This window comes from Acartia tonsa, chromosome 12 (genome assembly GCF_053477335.1).
Source record: "Acartia tonsa isolate MP-2025a chromosome 12, ASM5347733v1, whole genome shotgun sequence".
Classification (NCBI taxonomy): domain Eukaryota; kingdom Metazoa; phylum Arthropoda; class Copepoda; order Calanoida; family Acartiidae; genus Acartia; species Acartia tonsa.
In genome coordinates, this window is record NC_137271.1 from 44336924 (window position 1) to 44363247 (window position 26324).

The following is a 26324-nucleotide window of genomic DNA, read 5'->3' on the forward strand; positions in this document are numbered from 1 at the left end:
AGCGTTGCCACGAAATGGACTATTACCGAATTTTGCCCTTATATAAGCAAAAACTAGGAAAAAATATGTTTGGACTAGGAATATATGGAAATATTTGTCTATAATTTACACACTTTATAAAGTTTATTATCTTTGATAATACTATTCTGGTTAACTGGTTTATAAGCTGGTTAATGACTAACTAGGACAATTATGTTCACATATAGCGCAGCATTATACCACTAAAATTGCACAAAGCGATGACATTCTGCAGAAAATACAGTTGGGCCGGATATCCGGTTTGGCCGAATATCCGGCCATTTTCAATAGCCGGCCGGATACAGGATGTTGAAACTATCCGGATAACAATTATCCGGCTGATTCTTAATGCCGGATATCCGGCCGAATATCAGGTAATTTGCTGGATATCTTGCGTTGTTCAGATACCAGTATCCGGCATTAGAAATCAGCCGGATATCCAGTATCAAGCCAAAAAAAGTATCCGGCCCAGCCCTAGCAGAAAACAATGTAAGCATTCAAAAAATGAGCTGCGATTATTTTTAACCGGACTGACATACATTAACTATAGAGTAGAACCAATACTAATACTAATAAAGTTTTAGATCATTGTTGGTAATTTTGAACACTAAATTAGTTTCATTTTGAAAATATTTGGATCAAACATTGGTTTGCAGATCTTATGGTGGGCTGTTTGTTTATTTCTTAGTGTCCTCTGAAAAATAGATATATTTATTTACTCGATTCATGCTAATTTGTATCAGGCCTTGAGAGGATCAACTGAAAATTGATTAACCATTAGTCTCCTAATTTCCGAAGTTGTACGACAGATAACCCAACTATTACAAAACCTACAAAATCAGAAACTAAGAATCAGCTGACCCTGGAGAGGGATTTTAATGACAGGTGTAAGGTATAACCAACAAGCGAAATAAATCTAAAATGAATTTTGGGGGCAGATGTAGAGGTCGTCAAAGCTGATTATTACTGATAGTTTTCGTGATTTTCTTTCGAATTAATTTCGTTGTTTGTATGAGCAATATTAATAAGCAAAATTATTATCTACAGCTTACACTGTATCTATATCAACTGTTTTAATGTGTCATCCATCTTTGAAACTACAATAAAATATTAAGCAATATAATCAAACGTATTGTGCTTCTCCAGCTGTAACAAACAACTGAATTAATTCAAAATATACTTAATAATTTCAACTAGTTTATTCTTGATTTTGAGGTGAAACGCTCTGTTATTATATCAAATTTATTACGCTTGTTGGCTATACCTTATGCCTGGTTCTACTCATGGATATAATTTCCTTTATTTAAAATTTATAAATAGAAAAACAGAAAAATTTTTACCTAAAAAATTTGACAACGGCCAAGAAAGCTCTTTTGAAAATGTTTACTTCTTCTATCTTTGCTTCTCTGAAAAGAATAGAATATGAACCATATTTATTGGTCAGTGTTCGTTCATCCAGTAGGAAGGGAGGGGATGGGGTAAATAGGGAGTAACGTTATTTTAGCTAGCTGCAAGTATCACTTTATTAGAGTACATGATAATCTGGTGTAACATTCAATTAATAATATATCGATTTTTGAACGCTTATTGAACGTGAGTGAAACGACAATTAGTTTATTAAGATATGTATTAAAAACTAGCAAATAAATGGCAGAACGTGTTAATAAATATAGAGAAACAGTATATCGACAATCGAATATCCTCTTCCTCCAAGCATATAATTGTCCTATCTATAATAAAAAGTAGAATGATGTCTGCCCGTTCGTCCGTCTGTATGTCCCTTAAGATCTCGGTAACCACTGAACCGATCAAATTCTACTCTTTAGGGAATATACATTCTGATCCTGTGGTGGTTTTAGGCTATTTTCTTGGGAGTTGGGATACCCTCAACCCCATCAAAACCAAAAAATTCCCTCATTTTTTTTATAAATCAGTTTGAAATTATTGGTTAAATCTCCATTTTTTTATTTAAAAAAAAAATTACCTCTTTGGGCAAAGCCCCTAGAGGCTAGGGTCGAAGCCGCTAGTTTGTAATAATGTTACTAAATTGAATTAATGGAGGTTGAATGATTCTTTATGCCTATCCACTTCAGACTAACCCTATGGGCCTATACCTGCACAGTGGGATCCAGTGGGACATCCCAAAAATTTAAAATTGACTTTTATCTATCCTAGGAATTAATAATGGCTGTAAGTAGACAGCTAGAAAAGAAATTTTTTAAAAATATTCATTTTTGGCGGATTTATGCCATTTTTAAAAAAGGTAGTGAAAAATTTCTTTTCAGTTTTGATGATTTTCCAGATTTTTTTACACAATTTTTTCAAAGCAACAAAAAATACATTTATGTTCATCTTATGAAAATAATTTTTGATTGAGGTACTTTTCAGATACCTGTACCAATGTCTAATTAAAGAAAAATTTAAAAAAAATATTTTTTTGGTGGTGTAAATTGACATTTTGTGAGAAAATTTCACCAAAAATATTAAGATTTTTAACCCCAAAAAATCAGTTTTCTCCATTTTACCCAAAAACGGCCAGGATGCCCCGGGTTTTGCAATAATAATATTAATATGCAACATGTATTGTGTTTAAAACAGTTTTCATAACCTGGGGCCTCCCGGCCGTTTTTGAGTAATTGAGCATTTTACATTGCATGGTTTGAACAATTTCGTTCTTGTTAATTTGAAATTTTCCCTCGTTAGAGGGGGAAGGAGTCATTTTAGAGCCCAAAGTTATCTCTGCAATGTTTTCTAACTTTTTGAGGCGGAACTTTCTTTACTTATGCATTATTTGCCTCCGGCCAACCGTTTCCTCGTTATTTGCCGCCGTAGGTGTGATTTTTAACGATTTTTGCCGTTCTCGCGGTTTTAATGGACATTTAAGGGAACAAGAAGTCCTTAAAAAAAGATGACTTGTAAATACTTTTATTTTAGCAATTAAATTTGCTAAATTTCATGTGTTCTGAAAAAAATTGTATTTCTAACTGGTTTTGGTTCAGCAGAAATTCAAATTCGGGGATTAATTATAATATTGCAAAAACATTATATATGCGTCTGGGAGAGAAAGAGAAATATACGTTTGAGAGAGAATATAATATAGGCAATTATGTTTATATTCTTATACAAACTTTAAATGAAGATAGCTAGACTTAGAATAAAGGTATTAACACAAAATCAAAAATGTTTTGAAAATTATGTTATTGTTGTTTATATCTGTAAAAAAAACATTAGAAAACATGCCTTATTAGTGTCCTATTTTACTTATACTGGACCTACCTAAAAATGCCGGGACTCGAACTGGGTGCACCTGACGCTATATTCATGTTCACAAACATTGTTTGCATTGAAGAAATATTTACATAGACGTTTATTTTGTTAAAATATTCCTATCCTAACTAAAGTTATGAAGGTTTATAGATTTTTTAAAAATAGGGTAGCTTCGCTCCTCCAAAACCGCCAGACGTACTTACCAAATGCACATTAGAAGTTAACAGGAGCAAAATTTATGTTATTTTTGAGTTAAAGCAAAAGAAATTACATCATTTCGTCAAATACAAGCTTTTTTATTGATGTTTACTTTTGTCTACCCTTAATGTCCCGTTTTTTGGCAAAAGATCCCACTGTGACCTGTGGTGTCCTAACCTTGCGGGGCTAACCCTGTATCCAATCTAACCTAACCTAAGAGTTACCTTTCATTCCAATGAACCTTCTGCCAGAAAGCCATTCTGTCGGTTTCTACTTCTTGTTCCAAACTTGCTGATACATCCAACAGCATATAGTTCTAAAATGAGAATATTTGGAAAACAGCTCTAGAGAAGTTTGTTAAAAACCTGTTTTCCTTTATTATTTAGAGTGTAATGTAATTATTAGTTACAAATAAGCAAGCGCTGCTATTCAGCCAATTAATTCTATTTAAAATTGCCGAAGATTACATATGTTGTTGTAGAAAAGTTAAAGTAAAGCTTGTTTTTTTGGTGTAACTGAAAGGTAAGTGGGTAAGAAGGGGAGAAAAAGTTAAGGGGATTGAAGAATATTTTCACTTAGGATTGTTTATCAGAATCACATTCTCTTTTCACTGCAAATAAGAAAATAAAAAAAAACAATTTGTGAATTATATAAATTTGTTTGGTAACCAATTTCCCTAATTGGTAAATATTATTATTAGAAAATTAGAGAATGGGTTAAATAACGGTATGTCCCCACCCGCAGGACCCTGAGCCGACTTTCAATTGGGTCTTTATAAATCAACCAATAGCAAAACATTAACACAGCCACGTTTCTACAAAAGAGCAGAAAGCAATTTGCAGGCAGACGAAAAAACCCAGGTAGTTTATTTATAGTTGGTGTAAAACTAACCTTATCAGAAGAGTAGGCCAACCATTGGGTGAGATTATCCCTCATAAGTGGAGAAGGGTGTCCGTACTTGGCAAAATTTGTCCCCTCCGTTACTCCCTGCTAGCTATAAAGAGCTTGATAAAACTGACCTTATGAGAAGAGTAGGCCAACCATTGGGTGAGATTATCCCTCATGAGGGCGGAAGGGTGTCCGTACTTGGCAAAATTTGTCCCCTCCCTTACTCCCTGCTATAAAGAGCTTGATAAAACTGACCTTATCAGAAGAGTAGGCCAACCATTGGGTGAGATTATCCCTCATGAGTGGGGAAGGGTGTCCGTACTTGGCAAAATTTGTCCAATATTTCACCAAAGTTTCTCTCACTGCAGTTCACAATACACTTTTACTATCAGTAATTACAGTTTCTCATTTTCAGGATAGCTTTCTTTTGGTCAGGATTTAGTCTGTTTTGTATAAGGGAGTAAGAATAATGTTTGATGTAAATTTTTTATTTAGTTTTAGAACAAATAACTAATAAGTACAGAAGATGTAAAAATCATTTAAAGAAATTTTAAAAATTATTGCTCTTTAATTTTAATTGAAGTTTTTCAAGGATTGTTAATTTTAAAATTTTTTATTTGTCGAAAATTGTATATAATACGATACGGTACATATTTTTTACAGTATTGCTCATTACCGGCTCTAGTCCAGCGGATCTTTCAGTTTTGATGATGACTAAAGGTTCCTTTGGAATTTAATTGTCTATCTACGGAAAAATATCATAAAAGCATATAATTGTAAAAGTGTATTCCTTGAAATTCTTCTTCTGTAGTAAGCTCAAACAGATCAAACAAGTAGATAAGCTCATCAGCATGTACTGGCTGTAAAGGGAATGGGTAATAAATTTAATTTACTGTTAACAAAAATAAATGTACATATAAAAAATATAGCGGCTTCTCCCCTTGAGGAGGGGGGAATTAAATTCCAAAACACATTTTTCATATTTAGATTTTTTAAAAAGTAAAAACATTGCAATAGGGAGGAGGGGGGAGGGGGTTTGCACTCCCCACCCCTTCATTTTTAAAAAAATAAAATTTTTTTTTTGGTGGGGAAAGTAATTTTTTTTTCTAGGGGCGATTTCTATTGGGATGGTGGTGGTACCCTCCCCCAAAATATTTATAAACCTATGAAAAGCTACCCTGTTAAGGAGAGCCTGATCGGTTCAGCGGTCAGCGAAATCCTTCAGTACAAACAGAAAGAAATCAAACACACAGACATCGTTTTTCTTTGTATTATACAATTAATATGGAAAGTTGCCAAAAAAATCATTTCATTTGCACTAAATAATGTTTTTACTTCCACTAGCCCTCCAAGACACCCCACAGCTGTTATTTAATCAAACTTATCCATCAATAAGCATAAAAATAGTAGTTAAATTGTTTAGATTGAAATTGCAAATAATATTGTTTATTCTATTTTTGAAAAAATGCACATATTTAATTTGTAGTGGGACAAAGTGACTCAAAAATCAGCAATGTGACGTCATAAAAATAAATAATAAAATCTCTTTTTTGGGGATTTACTTTCCTACATCTCTTTCCATCGCCCTCATTTTTATAACGTTACATGGCTGATTTTTGAGTCACTTTGTCCCACTACATTATTTTTTCAGTCAAATTTTGGTACCCATTACCTTAAGTTGATTGAAAGCTGCCGCAGTCTCCTCGCCAAACTCCGCCTCTCTGCCGGCTAGATAGAAGGGCAGGAAAGAATGACGACCAGAAAATGTAAATCTGAAACAATGTAAAATAGCTTTTTTTTAAATTGGATTTATGTACTTACATGACAGTTAGCTGAAGAGAGAACAGTGGCTATTTGAAATAATAGTTATTAATCGCATCGAATTATAAACAGCTTGAAAAATATATAGAAGATTATATTAATCTTTGTTGGCCCAGAGGGGTCGAAGGACCAGGCCAACAAAATTAGTTTTTAAAAAAATCATGAAAAATTGTCTGTAATAAGATACGATACATGAGATGTGGTATGGCTTAGAACTGGCAATAATCCAGCGGATATTAACCTGTTTCGTAGCCATACTGTAATAGTTATTTCTTGCATCGTATTATAAATATCTTTCCGCAGATATAAATATACAATTATAAGATTAAAACCAGTTTTTTTAGCCCCGAGATTCCTGAGAACCGGTTCTAATCCACCGGATATTAATCAGTTTCCAATGATTACGAGGAATATATTTCTATGTACAGCTGTTTAAACAATATAGTAAACAAGACCTGTAGTTATAAACTGGAACAAACTGTGAGGCCAACTCAGCAACTTTTTGATCAGGACTGAGGAACAAAGAATCTGTCATCATACTGGCATAGTCAGGTAGAGTTTCTATCAGGTTGCTGTTCTTTCCTGAACAAAGAATCTTTCATCATACTGGCATAGTAAGGTAGAGTTTTTAGCAGGTTGCTGTTCTTTCCTGAACAAAGAATCTGTCATCATACTGACATAGTCAGGTAGAGTTTCTAACAGGTTGCTGTTCTTTCCTGAACAAAGAATCTTTCATCATACTGGCATAGTCAGGTAGAGTTTCTAGCAGGTTGCTGTTCTTTCCTGAACAAAGAATCTGTCATCATACTGAAATAGTCAGGTAGAGTTTCTAGCAGGTTGCTGTTCTTTCCTGAACAAAGAATCTGCCAATATACTGGCATAGTCAGGTAGAGCGAAGCACAAAAAAATGAATAAAATATACTTATAATTAAATGTTCAAAAGTCAAGAATAAATTAATTGAATAACGGGGGGGGGGGGGGGCTAGCTTTATATAAGTTTTTATTTTTTATCTTTTTATAATGAATCATATAATCAATTGGTTTATGGAACCTTCACAAAAATCCGTCTTGTATAGTAACAAAGTTACTTAGGTCAAAAAGTTAATTTTTGAGTTGGTAGAAGTATGAAATTTAAAAAAGGTAACAGGTCTACTGTCTAATAATGATACCTGTGTAAAATTTCTTTATAAGCCTGGACTGTAATTCTTCCTCGTGTGTAGTTTCAGAGAGATTGAAGCTACTCTTTATACCTGATCAAATCATTATTCTAGAAGCACTGCCTTTTATGAATTTGCACATAAACAAAAAATTCTAAAATCATTTGCGACTTTTTTGAGTGGTGTGAAGGTTTAGATTATCTGTTTGTAAACTATCAAAGATTAATAGACATTTATAGTGGTAAAATTCAAAGCCATGCCATACAGAAAAAGAATTTCAAGATAAAAGTTATGCAATCAAGATTGCAAAGATTGCCTGTAATGGTGTATTATGACCTACTATAAAGGTTTACTAGCAGATTCGCCCATAGCATCTTTGGGCTTTGTACTTGGTTTAGGACAAAAATAGCCTAATTTCATTCTAAGACCTATATACTTAAATATAAAATAGACTAACACCATTCTTGAACTTATGGAATGCTCCTTAAAATTAACAACTTAATCAGAAGTTATAGATGTTTTAAGCTAGGGACAAAAAAAACCCTTACACTTTATATAATAGGACAGTAGGATAGTAATCAAATCAAACCTCCCACTCATTAATTTTATTATTAGTAATGGTCTTTTGCTTAGATAACTAAAAAGAACCATCAACAGCTGACTATCAAAAGCCTTGAGAAAGTCAAACTGTCAAAGAATTGATAATATTTATTAAATCATGAAACCTATACAAAGACTAACAAAACCTACATATCAGGATGGTGTTTATTTCTCTTATTTGTATTTGGATATATAAATTGATGTATTATGGATATTTCAATTAATCTGATGCTTTCAGAATAAGCTATCAGGTGAATTTAATCTTTGTCTTATTTGTGATACTTCTAAAAAAATGCCTAGAAATTTAGCTCCATTTTCCTGCCAAAACTCGCCGTATTCGATTTGTGGGTAGATTAATCCACCGTCGTTTTTAACAGTTCCTGTCATCAAACAACGTTATAATTTTTAAAAGCGAAGCTTTCCTATGATTAGGGTCGGTCCGTCCTATGATTAGGCTTTTTTCATTAATTTAGGCATGTTAAACTTATCCTATCAATTTCAATCTTTGCAATTGCATGGTGATTCCTGTAGTAATAAGGTACGATTTAGAAAGTGCAGCAACTCTAAATTTTTACCAGTCCGTACGTCTATTTTATTCATGTTGATTTTTAACGACAAATTTTTATGTGATGAAATTATCCGATTGTTCTGATTTTTGAAATACTGATTCCTAGTACAATAAAGTACAATTTTTTTTAATGAAGCATCTATATTATCAAGTAAAAAATGTAAGTATGCCAATAAAAATTATTCTGTATTTAAGTAGTAATTCAACAAACTTACTTAAAATTTTTGTTTCTAAATTAAAATTTATAATTCTGATTATTCAGTTCTGACACTCTACAAGTGTTAATGTTCGTTTTTCTTACTTGTTCAGAGCTTTGGTTTATGGGTGTTGTCATTCTTGTTAGAATTATCAATGCTAAGGAAAAACACTACATTTTTTGCCCTTTTAAAAACCGAAGATCTTTATAGTGCATGTAAAAAAAAGGATACTTCGGTCAAAGTTTTTAAATTTAAAGGCACTATAAGAGATTCTTAAAATATTTAGTTTGGTACTAAACTTTGCTGTCTTTAAGAGAAAGCTGAAAGTGTCATGTGTGACGTCATAATTTTTTTTTATGGCGTTCTTTCTCACTCCTCCTCTCACCCCTCCTTGATAGACGCATTTTTATGACGTCACACATGACACTTTGAGCTTTCTTGTTTTTAATAGTTACCACCATCAAAAAATATAATATTTAAAGAAAAAAGTTAATTTCAATGCTAAGGGTCATTACTACACTTTTTATGAATTAGACAAAACTTACACTCAGGAAAATATAATCTCTATATGTCATTTGAATTAAACATTGTTTTTTTTCCTGTCATAATGGGGACACGGTTGAAAAATCCATTTGTCATGGCGGTCAGATAGTCGTGAGGTAGAACTGGGTCTCTGAAATAAATATCTCTTTGAACTGGCTGTTAAATTTAATATGTCATTGTATAACTTTCATAATACTCAATTCATCAGTATTAAATTTACTTAACATTCTGTAAAGCTAAATTTTTAGGGAATATATATAAATATATCAATTTACTATCAGTTAATACAAGTAAGTTTATTTTGTCAGAAGTTAAAGATCTCATAAAATTTCTGGTCCGAATCGGTCGTAACTTCTACATGATCATTTAAAATGTCTTGCAGTGGCTTTAAGCTATTTTCCTAACCTCCTTCTTGTTCTCCCTAGAGGCTAGGGGCGAAACAATTTGTTAGTTGTATACTACTAATGATCTACAAGAATATGTGAACTTTAGCAGACCAGCTACTCTAATAGAAGGGTAAGTTCGTTGGTATACCATCCCGTAAAAGCAAGTGAGTATACCTGGAGAACCAGTCGATGATAGGCATCCATCCAGCTGAATCTTCTCCATCTTCTACAACACCATCGGGGGCCTCAATAGATGTTCCTGGAAAACAAAATTTAAATATTACTTGGATCATTTACTCAAATAATGTAAAACTTGTAGCGGGCTATATTAATGATCACCCACTGGATGAACGAGTTGACCAATAAACGACAATTGACGACAATTTTTCCCCTGTCATAATATCCACGTATATTCTACATCCATTCCAAAATATAATAGTATATGATTAAATCTTTAAACACTGCACTGCATTAGGCGACTTTGATTAACTCAAACAAGGCCAAATATTATTCCCTACTCCTTCTCATAAAAAGTCATGTTTTAATCTTTTTTTCAAACTTCTCCAGTTGTCATTTGGACTTGCTGGTAAAAAGTTTCAAAATAATTTGTGACATTGTTTTATATAAGTTTAAGTTTAATATCTTTGATCATATTTGCTGTTATCTAATGTCTCATACCAATATTTTTTTTAGACAAAATGAATTGAAAATGATTGGTAAAATCGAAATATATCTTCATGTCTTGGAATAGGGCATATTTTTTGAAAATAAGTTGAAAAACATACTAACTTAAAATAAAAGACTCTCAATTAACATAATTCTCATTGAGCTAGTTTCAATATATACCCCTTCTGCACACCACTTATAAAAGAAAATAGCGGTTACGATCCTAGAGGCCTCTAGTGGCACTTTATATGTTTTTTTTTTGTTCAAGTCACTACGATACATAGTTATTTTGCGTTAAAGTCTCTACGATACCTAACTATGTTGCGTTTAAGTCTACAAATATTTAATTTTTTTCGATTTTTTTTGTGATTTCTCTTGGGAGGGTGTTGGTATTCTCCCCCCAAATAGGTATAAACCTTAACAGGACCTATGAGAAGCTACCCTGTTAAGGAGAACCCGATCGGTTCAGCGGTTAGCGAGATCCTTCGGTACATACAGACACACAGACAGACACACATCCTGTTACTTTATTATAAGGATGATAAGTAACCTGCAACTAATTCATCAATGGTTAAATCCTGCAGACAGTCCAACATTCTGCAGGAGGGGGAAAAGTGAATAACTCATATGACAAAAAAACTTTAGTTCAGACATTCCTTTTTACATAAGTTCTATGCTGTTTTTCCAAAAATGTATGAGAGGAGGGGGTTGGGTCAATCAATTAACTCCCACCATTTAAAAAAAGTCTAATCCTTTCCTTAAAATCATAATTAGATCATTCCAGACATTTACAAAATCTTAATGGACTAAAACTTGAACATATATCAATCTACATCTTAAGGTTTTGTATTTATTAAGAATCTATTTGCGGATTTTTGTTGAAATTATCTTTATTTACTATTCCTTTGATCATAGTATGTGCTTGTACAGTTGAAATATCTCGCAACTCCTTGGGCTGCCCTGTAATTTATTAATTTTGAAATTTTATTAAAATAAAATATCGCACCAAGAATAAGCTTATGGTATTTTAAAACACATTTAGTAATTATCTGATCCACAAATAAAATGGCAATAAGTCAATTAATAACGTATTATTTATTCAAAAAGTCAGGCAAAACAATGTTAAAAGATGTATTCTTGAGTTTTAAAGCGCCAATTATAGAGTAGCTATTTCAATTTCTTAAAATTAAAAATTCCTGTGGGTTTTAGAAAGTTTGGCATCCTCTCTCAATAATAACATAGTTCCACTCTCAAAGATAGCTCCTAAAATTAAATAAATCGCATCACTGTTAGGTATACTTATCTATTAGTAGATAGGTATACCTAATGATACATAGATTGGACAGGGTAAATAAATTGCAACTGTGTTTAGTAAAAAGGGGATGGATGTCACAGTATTAGGCTTACCTATTCTATTAACGTCATAGTAGAGGGAAAGTGAAAGGGAAGGGAAAAAGAAACCCCTGGATAAGAGATGGGGTATAGGTTTTTTTCCTGACGCCAATAGAATAGGTAGGCCAAAAGCAGTAACATTTATCCCCATTTTGCAAGAGCACTCTAGACAGCCACAAGGACAAACTATCCCATTAACACTTTCCTTTTCAATTTTTCTTTAAACAAATTATCATCAAAATAAGCTTATGGCCGTTATTCCTCAAAGTACCTAATGGATCCTACAGACCCCATAGGGCTAGAATCATTTTTAAAGAAAATTCGTTTGTTTGGGAGAGTTGGTTTATCAACGAGCAGCTTCCAAACGATTCAACTAATTATCTTAATCTACAGAAGGTGTAATTTAGTTTATCATAATTGTGTAATGGTATGTAAATCAATTTATCGACAATTAATCATTATCCTTGGTTAACATTATGATTTTACTCTTTTTTGTCTGTCATCATTGGGTATGTGCATCAATTGTCTTATCCCTCAGGATCCCAGGTTATTGATACATTATGAAGCCCAGGAAAGTTTCATATATGACGTCATAAAAAATGCGTCCAAAAAGAAGGGATGAAAGAAGAAATGGGAAAGGAAATCCCTTAAAAAAGAGATGGATAATAGACGTATTTTTATGACGTCATACATGACACTCGTACATTATTTACCTGAAAATAGGCCATAGGCCTTGGGAGACATTGTAAGAGCATGTGCACTCATGGCTCCGGCGCTCTCTCCAAAAATGGTCACTTTCTACAGTTAAAATACTCTTTGTTAAAAGCGAAGCTTTTCTATAAATAGGGTCGGTCCGTTACGTCCGTGACGGATCGCTCTTTACGGTTATTTAGGCCTTTTAAAATTGTCCTATCTATTTCAAACATTGCATGGTGATTCCTGTAGTAGTGAGGTATGATTTGGAAAGCGTAGCAACTCTTATTTTCGACTTTTATTCATTTATATTCTGATTATTTAGTTATGACACTCTACAAGTGTTAATGTTTGTTTGTCCTACCGTTTCAGAGCTTCGCATTTATGGATGTTGTCAATCTTGTTTAATATAAACTATGTTTAACATTTCAATATTATAAGGCTAAGTAAAATACTTTACCACTGGTATTATATTTTTTGTCTGAAGCATGAAATTTTGATAACTACAATACAGAACCCAGGAATAAGATGTAGCCAACGATCGAAATTAATCTAAAATAATATTTGTGGGGCAGATAAAAAGGTCGTAAATATTACTAAGCATTATTTCAAGGAAATTAATTTACCGCATCGTATTATAGACAGCTTTTCGCGGATATTAAAATGAAAAAAGGGCTAACAAAACTGGTATCAATTTTATGATTTTTATTTCAATATTCGTGGAAAATTGTCTGTGATACGTTTTGAAGCCATAATGAAAAAGGCAATCCTGTTATCATTGATTAGAATTTAATTGTTATTAAAAAAAACATCAAAAAAAGAGTAATTTTCCTGTGGGTCTCCACCAAAGTACTGGATCATTTTCTTTACCCACTTTAGGGCCTGAATTTGATCTCGGAGGCCAAGATTTCCTATATTTCAAAGGATATATAACTTCATCTCTTGTGTTAAAGCAAAAAATAATATTTCAAAGTTCATCTAAATAAATGGATATAAAATACGTGGATATATAGACCGGGACAAATTTGATCTCAATTTATATTGCTAATATGGACCACATTTATTGGTCATTTCGTTCATCCAGTGCAGTGGTTGGGGTGGGGTAAAGGGGATGTATCGTTATTTTAGCCATCTGGAAGTATCACTTTATAAGAGTACATAAAAATCTGTTGCAACATCCAAGTAATTATATATATCCATATTCACATGAAAGTTAATCAAATTAATAAATCCAGGTTTTATTTATGCTTATCCTCTGAAGGTTGTCTTAACTTTTTTTTGCTATCTTAACTAATTTAACCAAAGCACATTTTCTACTGGTTTGTCATGTTCCTCCCAATTTGTACTTTAAAAATCCATTATTTAATCCTTTCCTGGAGCTACGTCATTGCCAAAGTTGAGGAATCCCAGAGCACCCAACCTAAAATGAAAATAAAACATTTATTATTCTTGAGAAGCTGTGTTTCGTACCCTAGGAAAATGGAGATAGAAGTCACAGCTGTTGGCCTACCTATTCTATTGACGTCATTGTTGAGGGAAAGAGAAAGGGAAACCCCCTAGAAAAGAGATGGGGTATCGGGTATATTACCCATATATAGTGTTATATTGGTAATAATAGGCCTGAAAATGCATAAAAATACATTAAAACTGCCTGAGGGCTGACCATATTATCTGTGTCTTATGCCCTGAAGTGCGCAAGATAATTGCTATAAACTGTCAATCAATTTTTAGACTAAAGTCTTATATTGTGTTAATTTATAGAGGGTATAAATAAAGTGAACTAGATGTGAAGCATTTCTATAAGAATCTTGTCTGTACGTTCAAAGAATTTTGAAATTTAGATGTCGCATCTCCAGTACTTTTTCATATATTTATTGAATCAATATGTAATAGTTTTTTTACAGGGAAAACTTGCCTATACTAAGTTTTTTTTTAATTAAACCATTACAATTTTTAAAATCAATAATTTCTTTTCAATTCAATGTTAGCTTTTAAGGTGGACTAAAATTATTACTTATTATGTAGCTATGTATAGAAATTTTAAGTAATTAAAGTGCGAGGTTAAAAACAGAAAAATTTTTTTTTATTATTTTCCCTTTAAAAACTTATACTAATTCATCTAAATTCTATTCTTCCTATATCGTTCCTATAAGCAAACAGTTGCAACCTTAGCATCTAGATGAGAGAGAGCAGTAAAATAGCCCAAACCCATCTTAAAACTTCAATTTTAATATAGCCTAAAACTATTCCTGGACTTCTCTAAAGCTTTTCTAAAATTTTGTGAGGTCTATATAAACAGAAAAGGCCTACTTTATAAATTAGAATATTTTCAAACTGCTGTAGCTTACCCAAATATATGTTAATTTACAGCTGCAGAAGTTCAGCTGCTAAATAAGCTCATTTAAACGCCAAATTGCAGCCTTTTTTACAAAAACGTAAGATTGCTAATTCCTAAAGGAAAGAAAAATATATATAAGAAACAGTAAAACAATGTTAAAACTGTTTGGCGATTTTAAATGTGTCATTTATTTTTTGTACTTTTTCTGAGATTTTCTACATGTAATATCTTTTGTTTTTCCTAACACTTATCACATTATTATTTTGTAGCACAGCTACTGTACACAATTGTTATTGTATAATTGTTTCTTGTCCGTTCACTTTAGTTGCTGCTATTGAAATAATTGTACTTGCTATTTATTGCTATGTTTGAGCAATTCATCTTAAGCAGCCTAATCTTATCCTTGTTTAACATTTAAAAGTAACATGATGATTCCTTGTCTCTCTGTCGTCGTGTAGCTTTCGATCTCGCCAACCCCTTTTCTGTTTAAAAGCGAAGCTTTTCTATAATTAATAATCGATCCGTTCGTACGTCCGTCCGTCAGTCCACCCGTCCGTCTGGAACGGATAGCTTTTTTCATTAATCTAGGCATGTTAGAATTGTCATATCAATTTCAAACTTTGGATGGTGATTCCTGTAGTAGTTAGGTAGGATTTAGAAAGCGTGGCAACTCTATAATCGTTACCAGAATGTCCGTACGTCCATTTTAAACATGTTAATTTTTAACTATTTTATCAACATACTTTTATGTGATAAAATATTCCGATTGGCCTGATTATTGAAATATTGATTCCTAGGACAACAAAGTCGTTGTTACAGGCGAAGCATCAATAATATAATCAATTCCCAATAATGTAAGTATGTTATAATTTATATTCTAATTATCAAGTTCTGGAACTCTACAAGTGTTGATATTCGTTTTTCCAGCCGTTTTAGAGCATACCGATATAAGATCAGTTTTGACAGGTGACAAAAAGAATTGAACTTTCATGAAATAAAATAAGGTCATCCTATTACATAAAGCAGTATATGAAATTTTTTTGTCTGTAACTTAAGATATCGATAACTACTAAACTGATTGGATTCTCCTTTTTTGGGAAGCATCTGCTAGTCATTCTCTAATGTGCCAACTTAAATATCTAAACCATTTTTCATCGATTCTATATGAACTAGGATGACAATATCCATAAAAAGCAAAGCTTTATAACGGTATGACAGACGAACATAACTCTTGTAGAGTGTCAGAATTGAATATGCAAAATATAAATATATAAGTTTTGACAAATTTATTGGTAAATTTGTTGCAAAACTTTTTAAATACATAATAATGTTTAAGGACATTCTGATATTTAAAGGGCTTGATTATAGAGATTCTTCGCTTAAAATATTGTACCATATTGTAATAGTAATCTACTCAAAAATCAGATCAATCGGATGATTATATCACATAAAAAAATGTTAAAAATCAACACGCTTAAAATGGACATACAGACATTCTGGTAACGATTATAGAGTTGCTACGCTTTCTAAATCGTACCTAACTACTACAGAAATCATCATGCAAAGTTTAAAATCGATAGGACAATTCTAACATGCCTGAATTAACGAAAAAAGCTATTCGTTACGGACGGGCGAACCGACCCTAATTATAGAAAAGCTTCGCTTTTATAAAGAAACGAATACGCTCCTAATTGTATCAAATAAATGGCTTTAAAATTTTGGTTTGTGTGTGTGTGTGTGCGTGTGTGAGTCATACGACGCCCACACATTTTGAAGCACAGTGAAACGTCACTGATTCGGGTTCATTTGGACAGTTCTTACTGAATCAGAAGATTCTTGTAATAATAAGGTGTGATATTAGAAAGCGCTATTTGCAACTCTATAATCTTAACCAGAAAATGTATGTCCATTTTTATATTTTATGCACAAATTTTTATATGTTAAAAAAACAGTTATCATTCTATCATTTTTTGAATATCGATATCTAGGAATATAAGACACAATTATATAATTTATAACTGTTTCTCAAGTTATGACACTCTATTAAGGCTAATTTTGTTTGTTTGATTATCTATTTTGTTGAGCTTTCCATGTATTTTGTCATCCTTGTTCAATAAAGCAATGTAAATATTAAGAGATATAAGTTTTCCGGAATTGTAATGTAGGGAGTAGATTTGAAATCTGCATCAAATTTTAAGGATTTTTTATAAAATTCGTTTTTTGTATAATTCTTTATCTAAAAGCGGAAATACAAATTAAGTTAATTAATTTTGGCATCCGTGATTGTTGGATTTAAAAAATCTGCGCTCTGATTGGATGTCGTACATCATTCAACCAATTAGAGCGCAGGTAGTTTAAAATCCACCTATCCTATTGGTCAAAATTAATTAACTTAAAATGTATTTCCGCTTTTAGATAAAGAATTTTACAAAAAACGAATTTTATAAAAAATCCTTAAAATTTGATGCAGATTTCAAATCTACTCCCTACGTTAAAATTTCGGAAAACTTATATCTCTTAGTAAATATGTCATCCATAATTAATATTTTTTTCTAGAGTTAATTTGCACAAGCTTTTTGATGGAAAATTAATTAAATAGAATTGTTGATTTATCCCTACGGCCCTAGAGGCCTCTAGTGGCACTTTAAATGTTTTTTTCATAACAAAAAAATATGTCTAGTGTCTATGTTGCGTTGAAGTCTTTAAAAATATTTTTAAAATTTTAAATTTTTTGTGATTTCTCTTTGGAGGGTGGTGGTACCCTCCCCCAAAATAGTCACAAACCTGTTAAGGAGAACCCGATAAGTTCAACGGTTAGCGAGATCTTTCCGTACAGACAAACAAACAATCAGACATCCTGTTACTTTAATATAAGGATTAGCGAATACACCAACGGGCCTTAAGGTTCACTTGAGGGAAAGGAGATAGTCAACCCTCAACTTTTAATTTTAGTTTTAGAAAAAGAAACTATGAAAAATAGTTGGGGGGGGGGGATTCTCTTAGTAGAAAAATAGCTAAAAACCTTCCACTTAAAGCCAGCTTCACACAGAAAGTCATCCTGTTACTTTTACATAAGGATTATTTGCTACTTATGGATAACTTCATCTAATTTCACATTTCACTGTCCCAAATAACCTGCATCAAAGTACAATGTTTCGCGAACAATCTATGCACTGCAAGCACCAGCTTTAAAAATCGTCCAACATTTAGCATAGATCATCAGTTGGTTGTTGAATTTCAACGGAACAACATAATTCACAAAGTTTTCATAAAAATGAGCAAATTTCAGCCCTATCGTGTCAGCCAAGTCGGGGGGAGACTGTCCCCTTGGAGGAATGAGGAAGAGGTTGGTAGAAATTTTTATTTTAGTAGCGCAGCTACTCTATGATTAACTTTATTTCATTCTCCATTGTAATAAGTAAAAAACGGCAAATTTTTAACAAACTTATGGAAATTACTTAAAAATAAAAATTAAATTTTGTTGTACATATATATTATATACTTAAAAATGTTTGTAAATTACATTCTTATTATACATCATACTACTTTTGTGCATACTAGCTGCTACAACCCCTAGAGGCCTTGAGGGGAGGTACCCTCCACTTAAAAATAGCTACAAACCTGTCCTAGACCTATGAGAAGCTACCACTTTAAAGGGGTAATATCGCGATCTTAAGCTTCAGACACACATCCTATTACTTTTTAATTCTTGATATTCTTTATTTTTCAGGATGAAATTGTTAAACAAGAAAACGCAACAACAAAATCAAATTTTGCTGAGCAAGAAGAAATTGAATCCAAAACAGAATTGAAAATAGAAAATAATAAAATTATTGAAAACTGGCCAAGAAGACGAAAAAGTTTATTGGTAAGTTTTAAATAGAATTATTAAAATTCTTATTTAAACGAAGATTTTTTACACTTAGGGTCGGTTCGTTCGTCCGAAGCAGTTAGCTTTTACCGTTTATTTAGGAATTTTAGATTTGTCTTATAATGCAGGAATAAGGTAAAACCAACAAGCGAAATCTAAAATAATATTTGGGGGGCTAATGGAGAGGTCGTCAATTTTACGATGTGTTGCCCCCCAACGATAGCTGAAAATACGTATAGGTTTCGGGATTTTATTCTGAATTAATCTCATTGTTGGTATAAGCTGGTTTTAATGTACAATTTCGTGTAACTTATTTGGGCTTGCTTTTTTATCAAATAACAAATAATATATATTAGAAAAAAATGTTTTAAATCTAAAAATTTTCATTCTAAATCATCATAATAAAATAATATTTATTTTTATTTTAGATGCCTGAAAACGAAAATGTTATTTTAATACCCGGAAGTCAAATAAAGAAGGGGGATGTTTTTCCAAGACGACCTAAATCTACACTATTTATTCAATAACTATTTATCATTTTTGTTTAATTTTTAAAACAAAATTTTCATTGTTTAATTTGTTATATACTTTGTTTAAATCAAATAAAAAACTAAAGAATTAATAAGAACAAAAACGTTCACAGATGCATAGTTGTAAATATATCATACAAAGTAAAAAGATATCTGTCCGTCTAAAGCTTAAGATCACGCAAACTGAAGAACCGATTGGGCTCTACTCTTCAGGAATATATAGCTACAGACCGTGCGAAAAAAAGACATCTCTCCAAATTTTTTTGTAATCATAAACAAATAACGGGGATGGGGGAATCTCCACTAAAACGAGAGGCGAAGCCCCCTAATCATGAGAAAAAATCCCCCTTCCCCTCTAATTAAAATCGTAACCACTGAACCAATTATGCTACACTTTCCAGAAATATATGTGGTGAAGGGTTATCCCACTCACCATATATGATTTAGTTTACAATATTTTGAAGAGCCTTTTTTTCTCAGGAAGATAGCCTGAACTTTGAACAACAAGAATGACAACATCCATAAAAGCGAAGCTCTGAAACGGTAATACAAACGAACATTAACGCTTGTGTTAGAACTGAATAATCAGAATTATAAATTATAATTTTGAAAAAAAATTTGAATAAATTTTTTAAAAAACTACTCATATATATGCAGGATAATTTTTATAGACATACTGACATCATTAGGACTTGATTATATACATGCTTCGCTGAAACATTGTATTATGTTGTCCTAGGAATTAGTATTCCAAAAATCAGACCAATCGGACTTTCTGGTAACGATTATAGAGTGGCTAACTTGTACCTAACTCCTATAGGAATCATCATGCAAAGTTTGAAATCGATAGGACAATTCTAACATGCCTAAATAACGAAAAGAGCTGTCTGTTACGTACGGACGTATCGGGTATATCTTCAATAGAATAGGTAGGCCAAAAGCAGTGACATCTATCCCCTTTTTGCTAGGGCACTGTATACAGCTATTATTCTTGGTAATGGAGGTTAGTTATCAATTTTAAAAACTTACTGAGTATAGCAGATGTACTTTATAATTTGACCTAATGTTTAGATAACAACACTTATTAGGTTTATTAAATTAAATTCATTCTTGTTAGGTTAGTTAAAAAGGATGTTTTGCATTTTTTATATTTATGTAGATACATATAGACTAAGAAATGAATAGCTTAAAAGATGAAAAAGCATATTTGATAAAATGACACCCACCTGTAGTTGATGGTAACAACGACAACATCTTCTCTGACCAATGGTGTGGGATCATATGTTTGGGAAGAACCAATGACAAAAGCTCCGCCGTGGATCCATAACATAACCGGTTTTAGCTTGCTGTCATTGGATGCCTTGTTGAAGATGTTCAGGTACAAACAGTCCTCATTGCCAGTTACTGGATTACCTTTCTAAAATTATATCAACTGTTAAGAGAGACTTGCATAGTTGCAGGGATATTAAGGGATAAGACAATGGATTATAAATTGTTAACATACCACAATCATGATAAACAAAATTACCCCTACTGTAGAGTAAAGTTATTAGTTGAAAAGTTGAAACACCCAATCAAAATTCAATAAAAGACACCAAAGTTTTAGTCAACGATGACGATAACCCAACCCAAGCAATAAGAGTTGTTTTTATAAAACCACCAATACAATCATCTATATGCACTTCATCGGGAGGGTGGGGACATGGGACTGTAAATTACATTGGTACCTAATTATTTAGAGCAATCTATCTTATTCGTTAACTGAACAATTTTCGGAACTATTGTCAAATTTACTTTGGTTGCTTCCAAACTTTAAAACCGATAATTCTAATATACAGAAGAGGTAATTTTGTTCATCATTATTGGAGACGTATATAAACTTTTCTTCAATTATTTTATCCAACAAGATTCCTGACAGTGACACTTCGAGAAAAGAGCCATACAATTAAAGGGAAGGTTACAATACTAAATCCAAGAATTTAAGCACACTAAACTAAAAACCCTGGTTACCAGGAATACAATAATCGATCAAGGGATTTTAAAAGCAAAGCTTTTCTATGGTTCCACGACAAACGCAGGAGTCCCAAACGTCGGAGTGGACAAATGTAGGAATTTTGGGACAAACGTCCCAAACGTCGGAGAATTTTTTTCTCCAATTTTGAATTTTTTTATACAAACCCCCTTGGTCCCGTTATTTTTATAGTAAGGTTTGGTTAGGTTATAGGCTAGTGGGCCGAGCACTGCGGCTAGGCAGGCTTGGGTGGCGAGCGCTGCGGTCATAACCAATATTTTGTATACAGGGGTATAATTTTTTTTTAAAATTGTTATATTATTAAAATAGCGGACACTCCTGCGTTTTACTTAAGCAATGTCCACTCCGACGTTGGTCCACTTCGATGTTTGTCCCACTCCTCATTTGTCCACTCCAACGTTTAGGATTCCTGCGTTTTAGACTTCTGCGTTTTTTCCACTCCGATGTTTGGAACTCCTACGTTTGTCGGAGGACCTTTTCTATAATTAGGGTCGGTCCGTCCGTCCGGATCGGATAGCCTTTTTCGTTAATTTATGCATGTTAGAATTGTCCTATCGATTTCAAACTTTGCATGATGAATCCTGTAATAGTTAGGTACGATTAAAAAATCGTAGCAACTCTATAATCATTACCAGAATGTCGGTACGTTTATTTTAAACATGTTGTTTTTTACTTTTTTAACAACAAATTTTTATGTGATCTAATTATCCGATTGATCTGATTTTTGTTATATTGATTCCTGGGAAAAAAATACAATATCATAAGCGAAGCAACTCTATAATTAAGTCCTAAAAATATAAGTATGCCCTAAACATTATTCTGTATCAAGCAGTTTTTCAACAAATTTACCTACAATTTTGCTTCGACTCTTATAAATTTACATTCTGCTTATTCAGTTCTGACACTCTAAAAGTGTTAATGTTTGTTTGTCCTTCAATTTCAGAGCTCCGTTTTTATGGATGTTGTCATCCTTTTTTATTTATCAAACACAGTCACTCTTTAGTAACCTAGATTAATTATAAATTGTAATTTAAAAACTTACATTGACAATATCCTTTTGAGGACACATTGGTCCAAAATTAAAGGCTTCAAAGTCTTCATACAAGGAAACTGAAACTGGGGGCTGGAACCTACAAGAGATTTTATTTTATTTCATTATACAGTTGCCAAGTCCCAAGGGGCCTTTAGGAGCATTTGAGATGTCGGGAGGGGAAGTCGACTCCTCTCCCGCATTTCAAATCTTACTTTTAAAAGAAAAGATAAAAAAACAATGTTGGAGGTTATTTTTTTCTAGGGTAGATTTCTCTTTGGGGGATGGTGGTACCCTTTCCAAATATAATTATAAACCTTCCCAGGACCTATGAGAAGTTATATAATAAATGAGAACCATATCGGTACAGCGGTTAGCAAGATCCTTCAGTACAAACAGTCAGGTAGACATCCTGTTGCTTTTATATAAGGATTTAGATCTATAGAAACAAAAACGAAAATGGGCAGGGCAATAAAATGAACCACAATCTAAATTAAATTGTATATTATTCGTTTAAGGTTATTGATTGATATGCACATGAATTATCATTGGGGGAATCTTATGGTTAAATATAGTGTTGGACCGGATACTTTTTTGGCCGGATACCGGATATCCAGCCGATTTCTAATGCTGGATATCCGGCCGGATATCTGGCCAGAGCCAAACATTTCCAGATATCCGGCATTATAAATTGTCCGGATATCCGGTATCCAGATAGTTTCAGTATCCGACCGAATATTTAAAATGGCCGGATATCAGCCCAAACCGGTTATCCAGCCTAACCCTAGTTAAAGATTGTTACCTAAGTTGACCCACAGGTGGTTGAGCATAGGGAATACCCAGGAATTTATGAATTTCCACACCATCCTCAGTAGTCTCTACTTTACCATGGATAGTTCCAAGAAAAGTGTCCACTTCCACTCTGCAGCAATAGTATACAATTAGTCTAAGAAAATTTGAATTGCCTCAAAGGAAACTTTTCTGCCTTACACCTTCTTTAGACCAGTAAAACTAAAGCCTTAAGCTATTTATAGTGGCCTACCATTGGTCAATTAAAATGTATAATGGTCTGCCATTGTTCAATAAAAATGGATACTGGCCTACCATTGGTCAACTAAGATTTATACTTGCCTACCAATGATCAATTAAGATGTATATTGGTCTATTAAAATGTATACTGGCCTGCCATTGGTAATTTAGTCTGTGTATTGGCCAATCATTGGTGATTTGTATTGTATGACGTCATTATTTTATAGGCACTATAAAGTGCTAAGGTCTTTCTATAAATATATTTTTATTGCACGACACTTGGTTTAATTACTTTTCAAATAACTAATTATGATCATAGTATCAAAGTTTAATCTTCATAATTATATACATTCCTGTTTTCAACATCTGGAGAATTATTAGTAGAATTATCATCAAGTATTTGAACAATATTTAGAACAGCATTATCCTCATCTTCATATGTGTTGAGTGTAGTTGTTGTTTCATCTTCAAGTCCTATGGTTAGATCTTCCTCCTTAGCAAAAACATTCATTAAATATTGATCAGTGATCTTAAGGGATGATACATCCCCAATAATGATAAACAAAAATAACCCCTCAAAAGATTAAAATTTTTGGTTGAAATGTTTGGACACTACTAGTCTGGAAACAAACAAAGAAAATCAATAAAACTGCAAAAGTTTTTAAACTAATGAATAAGAAAGAAAACTCTGGGTTACAGTGTGATTTAGAGACTAATGTCCCGTCCCTCCCTGGTTTTGATTGAGAGGTACACCGACAAACGTCCTAATGCGACAAACGTCCTAAACGACAAACCTCCTAAACGACAAACGTCCTAAATGACAAACCTCCTAAACGACAAACGTCCTAAACGACAAACCTCCTAAACGACAAACGTCCTAATGCGACATCTCATAAGTAAAACGTCCTAATTTAAAAAAAAAAAATTATCTTCCAAATTTGATTTAAAAATATTCTAAGATAAGATGCAATATATTTTATTTAAAAAATTAAAGGTCTATTTTTGTAATGCACGGTTGTATTGGGTTCGAAACTATTCCGTTTGATAGCCAACACAGACTTTGGAAAAACTGTCGGACAGATTTTTAAAATTTATCCTATGGTTAAAGTTATTTAAAAAATAAATTTCAGTTAAAAGATATTCCCTTGTGTTTTATTGCCATTTTGAATTTTATATTGATATGTATTCTTTCAATTAGAGGATTTTGTCCTTAAATTTGGAAGATTTTTTTATTTCATAATTTTTGAAAATTTTTAGGACGTTTTACTAAAGAGATGTCGCATTAGGACGTTTGTCGTTTAGAAGGTTTGTCGTTTAGGAGGTTTGTCGCATTAGGACGTTTGTCGCAGTAGGACGTTTGTCGCAGTAGGACGTTTGTTGGTGTACCGATTGAGACAATATAATAGTTACGGAATAAATAAACAAGTAACCAAACGGACAAATAAATTAGCGTTTAAACAGAAAGAAAAACAAATAGTTTCAAAGATAGATAAAAGATAATAAAACTGAAAGATATATGAAAGAACAGACAATTACAGCCAATCAAACTAACAAACAGATAAACAAACAAACATTAAACAAATTAATCATACAAAAAAATCAACAGAAAGCCAGACAGACAAACAGATCAAAAAATAAGCAGACATAACTAGACAGAAGACAGACAGACAGACAGATAGAAAGATGGATAAACTGACAAAACTTTGCAAATAAACATATTAAAAATGACAGACTAAAATAGGACAAAAATGCAGAGACTGACAGACAAACAAAAACACACATACATACATCCTGAACAGACAAACATACCTGTGCAAAGACGAGGGGAACGACAATCTTGAGGCAAAGTAGCGCCGCAAGAATTTTCATTTTCCCTGAAATTTGAATTTAAAAAATTATATTCCTCCTACAATATAAAGATGAGCAAAAATTTAACTGAGCTATTTTTTCTGCCAGTCAAAAATAACTCATGTGACAAAATTTTTTGTTTTTTAGCTTTTTCGTTTTCAATATTAGCATTATTCCTAACAAAACACTGTTATTTTCGACCGTCAAAAACTTTTGTATAAAAAATGACATCAAAAATCAATTACAAAATTTCTAGTTTTGAATATGAAAGGGTAACAAAAATATCATTTTTTGAGCGTTTTGAATATTTGGTAAATAAATTGAAAGACAAATACTTTGGTTTTAAAAAAATCTTTAACAATTTGAGAGAGGGGGGGGGGGGGCATTTGATTATTCACCGTAATCATAAAATCTTTGTAAAAGTTACGTTACTATTGGCTAGTTGTGCTTAGGCTTTTCAATGATTTAACTCTTTTTTTAAAAAATCTTTATATGTTTAAGAGATTTTGATTACGTTAAATCAACAAATGCTCCGCTCCCTAACTAAGTATTATTTTTAAAAATACAGCGTGTTTTTTTGGGAAAAAGTATTGCTCAATTTAAGCCACTTACAATTGACAGCAAATATTAATCAATATATGTATTATTTTCTTCCTTGGCTCGGGGAGTTTTGAAATAGAAAAAAATATTTAAAAACCATCAACAAATTATGCTCAAAAAGCATACTAGTTTGGGAAAATCAATATTCAAACACCAAATTTTAAGGTAAATTTTTTTGACTAAATAACTTTAATAGCAGCTAGCTCCCAAACGGCTGTCAGCACTGTCAGTCACTGTACACTTACACACTAAGCTATAAAAATTGGAAAGAATTTTAATGAATATAATAGATTTGAAATCTGCATAAAATTTAAAGGATTTTTTTTATAAATTCGTTTTTTATATAATTCATTATTTAAAAGCGCAAATCCAATTCAAGTTAATAAATTTTGACCAATAGGATAGGTGGATTGAAAACTACCTGCGCTCTAATTGGTTGAATGATGTACGTCACTTAAGCTTCTCCAATCAGGGCGCAGATTGTTTTCAATCCACCAATTACAGATGTCAAAATTATTTAACTTAATTTGTATTTGCGCTTATAGATAAAGAATTATACAAAAAACGAATTTTATAAAAATTCCTTAAAATTTTATGCAGATTTCAAATCTATTATATTCATTAAAATTCTTTCCAATTTTTATAGCTTATT

General features: G+C 32.3%; 2 protein-coding genes across 2 annotated transcripts; one reads left to right on the top strand and one right to left on the bottom strand.

The window, feature by feature from the left end:
• On the bottom strand, positions 1-25781 carry LOC145334282 (carboxylic ester hydrolase-like). The gene is made up of 22 exons (XM_080179677.1): positions 25034-25781; positions 23578-23717; positions 22998-23117; positions 22208-22295; positions 20360-20550; positions 13764-13814; positions 13226-13301; positions 12415-12499; positions 11505-11572; positions 11213-11268; positions 10860-10906; positions 9818-9902; positions 9311-9387; positions 8246-8326; positions 7362-7442; positions 6648-6774; positions 6044-6143; positions 5162-5231; positions 4627-4733; positions 3708-3799; positions 1359-1424; positions 1-712 (listed from the first exon to the last, which is right to left on the bottom strand). The coding sequence occupies exons 1-22, from the start codon at positions 25091-25093 to the stop codon at positions 703-705; spliced, it is 1878 nt and encodes a 625-aa protein (XP_080035803.1). The 5' UTR covers positions 25094-25781; the 3' UTR covers positions 1-702.
• Positions 17973-19140, top strand: LOC145333884 (uncharacterized). The gene is made up of 3 exons (XM_080179140.1): positions 17973-18078; positions 18463-18600; positions 19032-19140. Exons 1-3 carry the CDS (start codon positions 18007-18009, stop codon positions 19128-19130), a joined length of 309 nt encoding a protein of 102 aa, XP_080035266.1. The 5' UTR covers positions 17973-18006; the 3' UTR covers positions 19131-19140.
• Positions 25782-26324: the final 543 nt, after the last annotated feature.

Bases quoted from the DNA above. Each gene is read 5' to 3' on its own strand.
- LOC145333884 (XM_080179140.1), top strand. From the start codon at position 18,007: ATGAGCAAATTTCAGCCCTATCGTGTCAGCCAAGTCGGGGGGAGACTG. The intron at 18,079-18,462 runs GTTGGTAGAAAT...TTTATTTTTCAG, and splicing joins CTTGGAGGAATGAGGAAGAG to GATGAAATTGTTAAACAAGA. The intron at 18,601-19,031 runs GTAAGTTTTAAA...TTTTTATTTTAG, and splicing joins GAAGACGAAAAAGTTTATTG to ATGCCTGAAAACGAAAATGT.
- LOC145334282 (XM_080179677.1), bottom strand. From the start codon at position 25,093: ATGAAAATTCTTGCGGCGCTACTTTGCCTCAAGATTGTCGTTCCCCTC. The intron at 9,903-10,859 runs GTTACTTATCAT...TTTGTTTTCCAG, and splicing joins CATTGATGAATTAGTTGCAG to GAACATCTATTGAGGCCCCC. The intron at 7,443-8,245 runs GCATTTTTTTAG...TGATTTGATCAG, and splicing joins AAATGGAGCTAAATTTCTAG to GTATAAAGAGTAGCTTCAAT.